Below are 13,218 nucleotides of genomic sequence, written 5' to 3'. Positions count from 1 at the left end.
ATATGTCTTCTCCAGTTCCGTAATGTCCAAGTCTTTGAACTATAAAGTCCAATACTCTATATATAGCACTTGACCAATTTCTTCCTTAGCGCAATACAGCTCTTATTTATCTGCTTTAACTTAATTAATTTTAGCTTTGTTATCCAGTATTTAAAGTACAGTCTAGTAGTGGCGTACGCAAAGGAGGTGTCCGGATTTTAACACCATTCGTCAAAAGATATTGTAAAATAAATAAATAAATAAATAAATAAATAAATAAACATTTACTATATTAAGATACGTATACAAGCAATATGAAGTGGAACCACCTTCCGTCTTAATGAAGTTATGTGTACTTCACTGCAGTTTAACCCCGTGCTTACAGAAGTGCCAAAGTAAAGGATTTAGACTATCAGTTTCACAGTCTTTGGTTCCAGAGCAAAAAAGTGTGCAAGGTAGACATCCAACATGAATGGTTGTACAGCTTCAGAGGTTTTATTGGATTTCAAGTCTGAATATGATACACATATCACAATATGTAATTTGATGTTAACCTTGTGTACCTATCAATGACTTTGAGCTAAGATTTTTTCATGCATTAAATTATTTTTTCTTTTTCTTTTCGTAACAGCGCTTTACACATTCTACTCTAAAAGACCGAAATATAATAATAATAACACTGTGGAATGCAATTTTTGCGTCACCGTATTAGCTTGAAGTTATGTGCCGGTATCATTTTCCACCTTCTGGGAAAGAAATTGATAATTAGAGCTTTTGTCTGAACAGTGTTATCATATATTTTACATATGAGTGACTCATTGTGACGTGTGGCTGCTGCAACCAGAAAATGCCGTAATAATAGTCACTTAATGTAATGGCTTCCTTTTGCACTCCCAACCTTTAAGCATGATCGCATTTCAAAAGAATTTTATATAAATGTTGCTGGAAGTTTTTTTTTTTTTTTTTCATTGAAGTGGTATGAAGGAAAGTCATGACAAAATGATGTTTCTAAGAACTTGACTTCAATTAGGGCCCTTTGATGATTTTACTGCAACGTAATGTAAGGTGGTATCGGTGGTTATGCATTTCTGAAATACTATGTTTAAGTAAAAGCAATGTAAGGAGTAAGAATGAACTCCCTTTTCAATGTAATGTATTCTGATCTGACTTATTATATATTATTAGAAAAAGACGTCCGTTCTTTTCTTTGATGAAAACCACTGTTGCTAGGTTCAAAACCACATTACGTAAGTTACATTCATTGAGAACATAGATGTGTGCCTATAGAGATGCTTGGGGGAGTACAATCCTGCAGAGGTATTAATTTTATATGCTTGCAAAAGAAATTTATTCTGTTTCTTGGTCCTGTTTCAGTATTCTCTTTCTCTAAACTTCGCTTAGTTGCCTCGGCCCATCACCCTGTTCTTTTGTTCAAATATCCACCCCCCAGACTTTACCACACTGTTCAAAATGTTTAACCAGTTCCTTAAAAAAAAAAAAAAAAAAAAAAATCTTGGGAAACATTTAATTAGTTAAAGATTTTGTGAAACAGAATTTTACTGAAGTTTCCTAGGAAATGTTTAGAGCTTTCTACATTAAATTAAGAAACATTTTGTTTATAAACTTAAAAGGTTTCGGTTTTAGTAAACATTTTTGTAAGATCGTTTTCTCTTAAACATTTAATCATTTTTTTTTCTTACAAAAGTTACGTTTTTCATTACCTTTAATGAACCAGTTGTTTTCATAGTAAACATTTTAAGGTTTGTATGTTACTAAAACATTTTGCAAAATGTTTACTAGCATGAAAACTTTTAACCGTCGATTAAAAATACGTATTGTGAAGTGTGGTGAGCCATAGTAGAGCGCTTACTTGTGGTGCGAGGGGTCCCTGATTTGCGAATTTGGGGTGAACAACATCGTAAGTTTTGTTGTGTCTTCTCACATTCTCATTCCACCAACAATCCTTTCATAATCATTGACTATCATTAGTCATACGTCTTCTCTAGGCTATTACATCATAATCGTTGAACTTCACAATAAGGATTCCATTTCAGTTTTTATGGAAGATTTAAAAAAAAAAGTTCTCCAAAAGGTTTGTGTTGACTGCTGTTATATAATAAGTAAATTATTATTTAATAGTGTATAAAGTTTTTTTATTAATATAAAATAAAATAAACAATTAAAATAATATTTTTTAGTGTAAATATTTAATATTTGGAAGGTGAGAGAATAATTAAAGCATTTAAAAATAAAAATAATTTAAAGTTAAATAACTAAAAAATAAATTTTTAATAATAAGTTATAATATAACATTTAATTAACTTTAATATGTGTATTTATAATTTAATTTATTATTTGTAAAAAAAAAGTAAAAACAAAGTATTTGGTAATGTTTTAATAAACAAATTTATATTTTTTTTAAAATTAAACAAAAAATAAAAAATTGTATATTTATATAATAATAATAATATTTATTAAAAAATTATAATTTAAATATTTTAAAATTTAAAAATAATCATAACTCTAATCCCACTATACTACCCCTTCCATTATTGTAATATACTAATATACTTTACCCATTACACCATTAAAACTCAATTATATATATATATATATATATATATATATATATATATATATATATATATATATATATATATGTGTGTGTGTGTGTGTGTGTGTGTGTGTGTGTGTATGTTACTACAACACTTAGTTTGTTCAAGCTGTAAATTGGCGTTTAAATCGTTGAATGCTGAAATGTTAATCCGAAAAATTTTCGAATTCTATGCAGCATAGCACGCCCTTCATTCTGAGACGACAATTTACTGTTACTTGCAAATATACTTACTGGTAAAACGTACATACAGGATATCTAATCAAAGAACATACAATTTATGTTAGAGAAACAAGTACCTTACTATAATACTGTTAACATTGGAATTATTCATTATTCGAATTTTCGAGTAATTGATTCTTCGAATATCGTTATTCGAACCATTATTCGGATAACGAATAATTATTCGAACAGTTGTTCGAATAACGAATAATTGTTTGAATATCAAAAACAAATATTCGAATAATTTTTAACAGCACAACCTTACCTTACCATGTGTTCCAGTAATGAGTTAGATTATAATCAATATGTAATATGTCCTATTGTTGGTGTTAAGAGTTTAACACCTTTTGGCAATACCAAGACTATACAAAACATTGACCTGTAGTTTAACGTGAGATTAACCATTAGCTACATACATATATATTCCCAATGGCTATCAAACGAAAGTCTCCTGTACGAAAAGTGAGAAGTGTAATTATTTAGGCTGGAGATGTTCAAAACATAATGTAGGCCTACGTAACTTGTACGAAGATAAAAATGAAATATGGTTAAATAAACTATTACTTTTACTAAAATACCATTGACATAAATAATATTGACAACTATCTTTAAATCTGTAAATGACTTGTTAAATGTTATTTTGAAACTAAAGTTGTTTCACTGCTTTTAACGAGCAATTAGTGCTAATAGTTGCTGATAAAGTGATATATTTTTTCTTAAATGGAATACTTCTCAGAAGTCTAATACCTAAAATTGTAAGACATTGGTAAGCGTTTGTTTTCACCGCTGCAGAGATAGCAAAGAAATGCATTATCGAATAGCAAAGAAATATGTTATCAAATTATACTCAAGAGTATAAAAATTGATTCTAAATTGCCCTAATCCAAAGGAAGGATCTTGTTTCACGTATATTTTTGAGAGATAGAAAAACTCCCTCCTGTCCTCCCCAAAACATTCCTTTCGGATAAAATTGGAATTAACGAAAACGATAGTTTAAAGAAATCCTCAAAAATCACCACCAAAGAAGACAACTGAACATCTCTGGTGCAGAAATACATTTTAAAAGAAATTCTATCGTTGTTATTTAAACCTACAATTTAAGGTGGAATTCGAAGCACCGCTATCCGTTCAAATTTCAGTGCTCTTCTACCGGGAACCGAAACCGGGACCCTGTGCACCGAAAGTGCACGAGCTAGCGTAGCCATTAGACCAGGTAGGGCAGTTCTTAGTTCCTTTTAAATACAATAATAATAACATTGTTCATGATGATCACAAATATATATATATATATATATATATATATATATATATATATATATATATATATATATATATATATATATATATATATATATATATATATATATATATATATATATATATATATATATATATATATTCATTCTTGGTAAATGAAATACCATTCAATACAATTCCCTTATATACAATAGCCACGGTAGTGGAACGCTCATTTCTACTGCGGAAAATCCTTTTCAGACCACCATATAGGTCTATAGCATGTTCAGTTTTAGCATGAACCCATAAATGGCTTGGTAACGGGAAATCGCTATAACATTATCACACCCTTCCTCATCGCATGACGCATTTAATTCACATAGCATTGACGTCAAACTATGTACAATGTGTCAGTGGTAACATTCACCCACCGCAGCATGTAGGACTATCAGATTGGTCACTTGCTGCTGTGGCCACTTATTTTCGTGTTATTGCCAAAGCGCCGCTATTAACAGCTTGCATGTTATGTTAAGAGTCGGTGCTGCCAATTGGCTGGAAATTTCTCTCAGGGCGATCGGAAAACGAGAAGTCTGACATTCTAAGTTTTTCTACCACTTTTTAAATTTCAAAAACACACACTTCATTCTCAAGATAGACGGACCTTGCAAGTATCTAAATAAATATACTAGCCATCAACCCCATGAAGGAAGAAAAATAGTAGATCAAAGTCGAATGATCCAAAGTGATTGTAGGTAAACAAACAGTAGGTCTATTTGCTCTTCTTTTTCTTTTTTCTTTGGGTACGATATGGAATTGTAGTTTCTGAAACAGGAGAAAATAATCATCTGGTGTTTCATGTTTGGCACGCACACAGGCGTCATTGCTATGTTTCAATGGCCAGAAGAAATGCCTGTTTTAGTTGGCAGAAAATTTTGCATCTAACTGGAAAATGTTGTCATGGCTTCGGATGGGAAATTTTCTGTTCAAAACTGACAACATTGACTAAAGAGTAATAATTAAAACGGGCAGACTATAACTTTGTGCTGGTCAATTTCGTGTTTGCAGATTTCTTCTAGTAAAGTCCCAGCTAACTGAATATTTCCAAAACAGAATGTAGTACAGATCCAGGGGCGTAAATAAGGGTCCCGCAGACCCCGCATTGCGGGGGACCCAAGCCATCAGTGAGTCCCCAACTCGTGAAGTGGGACGTAGAGAAGGGGCCTCACTCTACGCTGTCTGCGGGGTGGCCCCCAAGCCTTTAGTTACGCCACTGTACAGATCCATTTGAAAGTTTTTTTTAACTGGCAGTCATTGCCTACTTCTTTTTCTAAATCAACCATATAAATTAACACGTCTCTATGAATACGTTGGCTAATGTTAGATTATCTTTTGTTATTTTACAGAAAATGAAAGGTCTGATGCGCAAGCGTTCGACGACAGCGGCTAGGCTACAGAGAGCTCTGTCGGCGAAGGCGCTTCGGCCACGAGCCTCGGAAGGAAGTCCTGAAGAAGAGTCACCATCGGCAATCACCGAAAATGGAGTCTCTCACACCAAGGCTAGGAAGAACCCACCACAAAAGAGACAGTTCCTCATGGAAACCGCCGTCCATTTCACAACGGTAATGTATTTGTTGATACAGTTCAATGCATTGTCTGTCCTCCAAATACAGTCCATTGTCTTGCATTAATATGCAGGATTTCAAGTTATTAGTTCCACAATTAGAATCAATTGATATTAAATAAGTGAAAAATAACTATAATTCGTAATAAGATCAAATATAGGGTAAATGCACCAGTAGTGGGTCATTTAACATGTAAAAGTATTTTACGTAAGCACATCCTAGGTTCTTAGCAAAAAGAGCCTAAAACAGAGTTCTATAGTCAGCTTTAGAAGTTCTGTCTGATATACTGTAACATTGGGTGGAAAAAGAATGAATGTTCGCATATGAGACTGTCATGCATGTGTACTGTAAAGCACATGATTTGCTTAAATAATAATAATAATAGACAGGGGTAAAAGTAAAGCAGAACTTGAAGGGGCGCCATTCCCCCACTTGCAGAAAATATCTATGGTTTCCCTGCACTTCCTAAAAATTACAATGGGCAAAGATAGGCAAGGAGGACGGGGTGACGTCATGCGTCCCCCTACCTTTTCAGATCGACTTTTATACCTGATAAAGATACAATTTAGTTAATTGTAAAGTTAAACCTCTTACTACTATTAACCGTAACTTTTCTCAATATCCAATATCGGGTATAGTGTATTGAAAATGTCACTATCAAATATGCAGAAGATAATGTTGTGCAACAAGAGGGCCCAACTATTGGATTTTTACGAGTAATGATCTTAAAAAATCATTTACGAGTGAGTTAATATTTAATCTCGCAGCCCATATCTTATATATAAAAGAGAACGCACAAATCCTTTGTTCCCTCATCACGCTAATACGGCTGAACCAATTTCTTTCATTTTTGGGGGGTTATTAGGATTTGGACCCTAGATGGTTTTTATCATATCACTTTAATTTTCAATTACCAGTGTCTTGAGATAATTGACCATTCAAGTGTCCATAACGTACAAATCCTTTGTTAGTTCATCAAGGTAAAAATAAACGTATTTATATGCAACCCGCATGACCGTGTCACTCGGCGGGTTAACATAAATGACAGGCGATATAATGTTAACATTTACTGCAATCTACTATGGTTTTTATCATATCACTTGAAAGCGAAAAAGTAAAAATTATCTAAGTAACAAAGTTTATTGCGTTCCGGGGTGACCGCAGCGAAGCGGGGCGGGTTAACATAAATGACAGGCGATATAATGTTAACATTTACTGCAATCTTCTATGGTTTTTATCATATCACTTGAAAGCGAAAAAGTAAAAATTATCTAAGTAACAAAGTTTATTGCGTTCCGGGGTGACCGCAGCGAAGCGGGGTGAACGCTGCTAGTGTTTCATATGTGTTCTCGAATCTTCGTTGTTTCTAATTACACATTATGAATAATATAATTAGAAATTGTATTTGCAATAAGTTTATAAAATAAAATCCATCCGTAAACTGCGTTTTTTTTTTAAATGTTGGTCTCATGATTATGTACAGAAGCTAAGAGAAACGGTTATGATGAGATGGATGATAGGTCTAATGGTAGAATGACGAGAGTGAGAGGAAATAGAAGAACCTACACACATGGTGTTTGTCCAACACGAAGTCCCTTTGGCGAAAGTTAGGATCGAACCAGCGACCCTACGCCTCAGAAATGAGCACTCTACCATTGAATCATCGTGGTCCCTTAAACAACATATTTACCTTATCTGAGAAAAAAGAAGCTGTTCGGTAGTTTGATAGATCCATGTATAGGTTATTTTATGTCTCTAGTCTAATCTTACGTTCCGTTACAGCGCTTTGCAAATTTGTGCTCTAATATAAACTCAACTACGTGTAACATCTTACTTAAACATTTATGATGAGCTATGTTCAGCTCGGCAGGACTGCTTTTACTTGGGTTATGGTAATCAGCGTCAATACCATAGCCGCACTAGAATATCGTTTCTCATGAGATCAGGAAATTCAAGCAGTATCGAGTTTGCTCTGAGGAAAGATTGATGACCGTTTGTACTCATCATATGGTTTGGCATTGTGGCGTTCACTGTGTCGTGAGGACAATTGGGGAGCTACTTGAAGAGCGAATTCCGGTCTAGAAAGGTAGCGTTAATGGCGAGGGAAGCCGATATGCTGACCACACATTACTGCAAAGGCATGAGTGCCAGGGGTCGGCTAGTAGGCCCTGGCTCACTAAAGGCTGTTGCACCTAGAATTTGGTTTCGGTTTAATTTGTAATCAGCAATCGGATCCGAACTCGTTATTTTTGAACTCCCTAGTAGATTTTGTTCAAGTACATAGATTCACATTTACCTTACGACTCTGGGTCTTCATTTGAATTTCTTGCGCGAACCTGGAATCAAAACCGAAACTACATGCACCAAAGTCAACCGAAGTAAGATCATGAGCGCCGATTATATCTGGCAAACCTGAAAGATATATCTCCACCAAGTTAAACAGAAATCGACACCACTGATTGGGAGCACATTATATCCGACATAAAAAAAGAAAGAAAGAGAAAGAAAGAAAGAAAGATAAATCTAATTCGCTTTTCTTTGTAGATTCTTGTTCACAAAATACAATTTGTAAGAGATTGTGATTGAAACACTACCATCTTTACACCTCTATTCTATGTATACACTTCTTGTGGAGATGCCAGTGGTTTTCTAAGAGTCAAATGAGCAATAACAAAAGAATGCGCTTTACTTATCACTTGCATGACACTTAACAGTACCGTGAAGGGCACCACTTCACTTGAAGCAAGAATCGAGACTGTTGTTTCTGATTGAAGTTTTTTCTTGATTAGCATGACCGAGCGAGCGAGCGATGGAAGAAGTAAGGAAGGCCTTGGAAACGGTCAGCAAGCAACACATTAACTTGTGCAAATTAATTATCTTATCTTGTTCTCTTTCTTGATATTAAAACTGCACTTCCAATCTAATAACATTGCTTTATTACTATTATTATTATTATTATTATTATTATTATTATTATTATTATTATTATTATTATTATTATTATTATTTAATGTTCTGCTTTGAAACATTTACTTTATTGTGTAACGCTGAAATTTTGCCAATGTACAGTTTTATAGAGAATTATTTACTAAAATAATTCAATAATTTATATGTATATTCTACCATAGAGTAAATTACCAGAAATATTTATTCTATGCTTCTACGTTCTTATACTCACTGTTAGATAAGATCATTGGATTTTAGTTTGTTAATATATATTTCTAAAAATATATTTATATTTCTAAAAATAAAGATGCCGGTACGTTGTAACTAAAAATTCTTACTTACATCTATATATAAAGTTACTTTTAAAATGCCTGACTCCTACATCTTAATTTTATAATATAATAAACGCAATGATAGGCGTAATCAATATTTCTTAGTGATTTCTTTCTTGCTTTTTTCTCTTTCTGTAAACAGGTGAAAGTAAGTTGCTATTGTATGTTTTCAAAAGGCATCAAGACTTCCACAAATGCTGAATTTCAGGAAACACACACATACACACACACATACAGTACCTACATTGTTCACGTAATGTTCTTCAGAGTACTAGTCATGCTACCAAAATGTTCTACAAACCTCTTCTAAATTAATGGATAAACTCTGTGAAATAAAAATCTAGGGATGTTTTCACTTAATCCTCGTCGTCGTCATGAATAAAAAGCACACATTAATGTGGAAACTGAGTAAAGGCTTTTCTGCAGAGAAAGTACAGAGGTGGGGTCCCAACAGAATTTTTGTACTGGCTTTCAGTTTAGTTCAGTTTAGCTCAGTTCAGTTTAGAAGAGGAAATATTCCGTTCTCATTAAAAAGGTGCCGGTACGACGTACCGTTGCGTACCATAAAAAACTAATACCTATAACTTTGCGTTCAGGAAGCATCCATTCTATGCAGATTTTTTCACAAGGCTTAGAACCAAAAATTTGAAACGCATACTTTCGTTGCAGCTATCAAATTTTGCTATGACAGACACGGAAGGAAGTCCCAGGTGGCTAACGCGCGGGATCTGGAGTTCGATCTTCAATGAGGATAGAAGTCCGAGTAGTATGAGCAATAAATCCCGTCTTATGTAGGCTCGTTTATGAAAAGCAACGTTAAGTTCTAGTCCGTTACAGCAGACTCTTCGTAATTACCCTAACTTAAGTAGAAGCTAGCTTATCAAACAACAATCCACGAACCACGCCGGCCAATATTCGATGTTTTGCAATCAATGTGTGCTATATTTGAGAGGAGACGATAGATGGATATGAATGCAAATTAGAATTTGTGGAATGGTAACGTGAAATCGTGAAACGAAACACGGGATCCCTAAGTCTTATGATCGAGTTACGGACCCTTCACACCAGACGTGAGTCTTTCGCCATTGAAGCATCATGTACTCTGCGATATCTAGAATAATTATATCCCGGTGTAAATACAAACTCAGTAGATAAGATTTGGTGTTTAATTCAAAGAAACCATAAAACATTCCTTTATTTTTTTGATAAAAAGAAAAAAAGTAACGTTTTAGCTACGCCCCTTTCTTCGATGAAGTTCACTCGTTACTCTGGTGTGTTTTTTACTATAATAGCCGATAAATTTATTTCTAACAGGAAATGACAAATGTTGTGTGTGGTGGTTGGATAGTTTTATGTTTTAAATCCTCTGTCAAGGCAAAAACCTACTCTTTGCATTGTCTTCACTAAATGAGATGCCAGCGGCTGTTTCAAGATGACACAGAGGGCGTTCTCAAACAATATTTCCCAGAATCAACAAGTTACAAACAGCGCAAATTGCGTGACTTTTGTTTTCTTCCTACAGTGTTACAAACTATCAGCATTTTACTTTCATATTAGTTTTTTTTTGTGTCTATATGCGAGGTTCAGAGTTCGAGTCACACTCACACTCTTGTGAGTTTTTTTAATAGTTTTAGTTGCCTGTATAGATAAGAGTGTAGATAGAGAAAGGGGTGTTGGAAATATATTCCTTTCCATGCTATTTCGTTTTAATGTTGGGCTTTGACTTCAAAGATAGGAAAGCAGCGGTGTTATTTGGGGAAAGCAGAGGGGGAAGAATGCGCTCCTGAGTTCGACAAATACATATATTTGAATCAATTGTACACTATACTCTTATGTAGGTGAAGAACCTTGGCCCCCCTTTACCCAAGCAAAATCGGAAATGATGCTGCTGTCAGAAAGGAGCAATAATGAACTTTTTCAAAAAAAGAAAGTGAAGCAAATCACATTTGGAAATATTCTTTGTTTTAATGGAATTCAATAAGATTCAGAAATGGATTGAGTATATGCAACCAGTGATGGTTTCAGGGGCTGGCTTGGTGGAAATTCCCCAGGGACAAATTTCTGATCGTGCTCAACATATATTTATTTTCGTAATATGAGTTTATCCCCCTGTATATTAAAATTCCCCCTTCCCCTGGGAAGGGGGCCGTCTGAAATCATCAATATATCTGAAATCATGCAAGAACCTGATATTTCGTTTTGTAGGAAATCTACAGGAACCAAAATATCAGGTCTTATTCTGTGTATAATCTACATTATTATGATATGTGGTCCAGTGCATCTCTACATAGTGGTGAACCAGAGGTGTTCAAATACCGTTGATGTATAATTTGACATAGAAACCCAAGTTATATAACTATTATTATAGGCTTGCATTAAGTATATTATTGACCGAAACTGAACAAACGTACAATTCACAGTTGAATATGGACATATGTGCCAGCCATCATGTAGGTATTCATATAATAATAATAATTCCAAAAAAACGAAAAATAGTAAATTCGACCTGAAATAAAGATATTTTGTAGTTAATTTTAAAATTTATAGACAATATAAGTGCTTTATATAGAAAAGATGTAAGTTAAGTCCAAATTCGGATTAATTTGAGCTATAGTTAAAGGGATTTGTTCTTAGAAAGACAAGGAAACACTCCTATCCTTTCTCATTGGCATGTCACTAGGGTTTTCAATTTTCCATCGGATGTCATGTAATATCCATATTTCGTGTCCGTGGATATTCCTACATGAAATGGATTTCCGTTGAATATATATCATTTAGATTTATTGGGCATGCAAGGACATCCATTAGATATACAATGTCTTCCATATTATGGACATTTCCATAAATGTATATTGTGAACGTTAACTTTTTCATAAAATACAATATTGATGAACAAAAAATATATTTTCACTGTTAATAATTTATGTTTTGGAGTGTTCACTGAATTTCCTTTTTATAACTATCGAGAGATGTTCTGTGTACATTGATTCGACATGCCGGATCGAATTCGCATCTTTTGGTCGTAATTCAATAATCTTATCTACAGTCAATTAAATAGTAATCTTTACGCATTTAATCCCTGGTGTGTTATTATCTGTAACACATTTGTAAAACTCTAAATCTTTTTTCCATACGCATGTTGTTCGTTTGAAAGAAAAGTGGCAGAATTCAAAATCATCAACTTTTCAGAAGAACGAGTTAACATTGCTGTAAGGTTAACATGAATGACTATCAAATGACACAATTCATTCCTGGAGGGAGAAAAGGGAGAGGGTAGTTTGTTTACCTTCATATGCAATGTTTTTATATAAAACTCTCCTAGCCTTTAGAACCATTGTCAACATCAATATTTTCGAGTTGTGTCGCTTTATAAAAGTCAAAAATCAGTATCAACAATATTTTCCATTCTTTCCTCTCAACTTTCTTATAATTACTTGTTTTGTTATTTCAATACGTTATTTGGATAATTGTTTCAACAAATATTCGTTATTTGAGTAATTACACGTTATTATAATAACTATGAAAAAAAAATGTTGTAAAACCCTTTAATTTAAATATTGAAATAAACGGGTTTTTAAAAATAATGGTTATTCGAATATTCAAAGAATATATGTATAGTATAATCGAATGTGGAGGTATTCGAATTTTAATAGAACTACTTTCACCTATATCAATTTTGCCTTGAAAAAAGTTATTCAAAATTTTAACTTACCAAACTTTAAAACTGTGTGCCCATTAGGGATGCGCACGAGACAAGATTTGTGGCTGTCTCGTCTCGAAAATGTGCTGTAAAAGTGATTTCGCGATTCGAAAAATTATATTTTTCTATTGGAAGAGCCGTGTCTCGACTCGAATTTTGTTAGGAAAATCCTGTCTCGACTCATCTCGTGCACATTCCTAGTGCCCATTTTGAATTTTATGATGCTCAAACATTTCTGTAATGTGTATTTTTTTCTTAATGATTTTTTTATTTGCAGGGAGTACAAAGTCAAGAACGCCATCTATTTCTGTTCACCGATCTGCTTTTGGTGGCTAAAGCTCGGTCTGGGGGAAACTTTAAGCTCAAAGAAAAAGTTCGTATCTCCGAGATGTGGCTTAGTAGATGTGTAGATGACGTCATCGAAGTGGTAAAATCTCATGAAACATCGTTTGTTATGGGATGGCCAACCACCAATGTTGTTGCCACTTTCAGGTAAGTTTATTGAGTAAACCGACATGTATTTTCTTCACCGTACCTCAGTATGTAATAAAAGTTGTCACTCAAAAG

At 33.8% G+C, this 13,218-nt stretch overlaps 1 protein-coding gene across 1 annotated transcript in view; it reads left to right on the top strand.

Moving 5' to 3' along the window:
• The window catches only part of LOC145677028 (rho GTPase-activating protein 20-like), a gene marked incomplete at its 3' end in the record, with an annotated part of 100,505 nt that overhangs the window by 47,931 nt on the left and 39,356 nt on the right, over positions 1–13,218 (top strand). Inside the window, 2 exon segments of the mRNA XM_081747735.1 lie at positions 5,455–5,670; positions 12,929–13,143. Coding sequence (XP_081603861.1) covers positions 5,455–5,670; positions 12,929–13,143 — 431 coding nt within the window.

Source organism: Thermobia domestica, unplaced genomic scaffold, assembly GCF_964235325.1.
Source record: "Thermobia domestica unplaced genomic scaffold, izTheDome1.hap1.1 HAP1_SCAFFOLD_550, whole genome shotgun sequence".
Lineage (NCBI taxonomy): Eukaryota > Metazoa > Arthropoda > Insecta > Zygentoma > Lepismatidae > Thermobia > Thermobia domestica.
The sequence above is the reverse complement of the archived record's forward strand: the minus strand, read 5'-3'. Positions and strand labels throughout refer to the sequence as shown.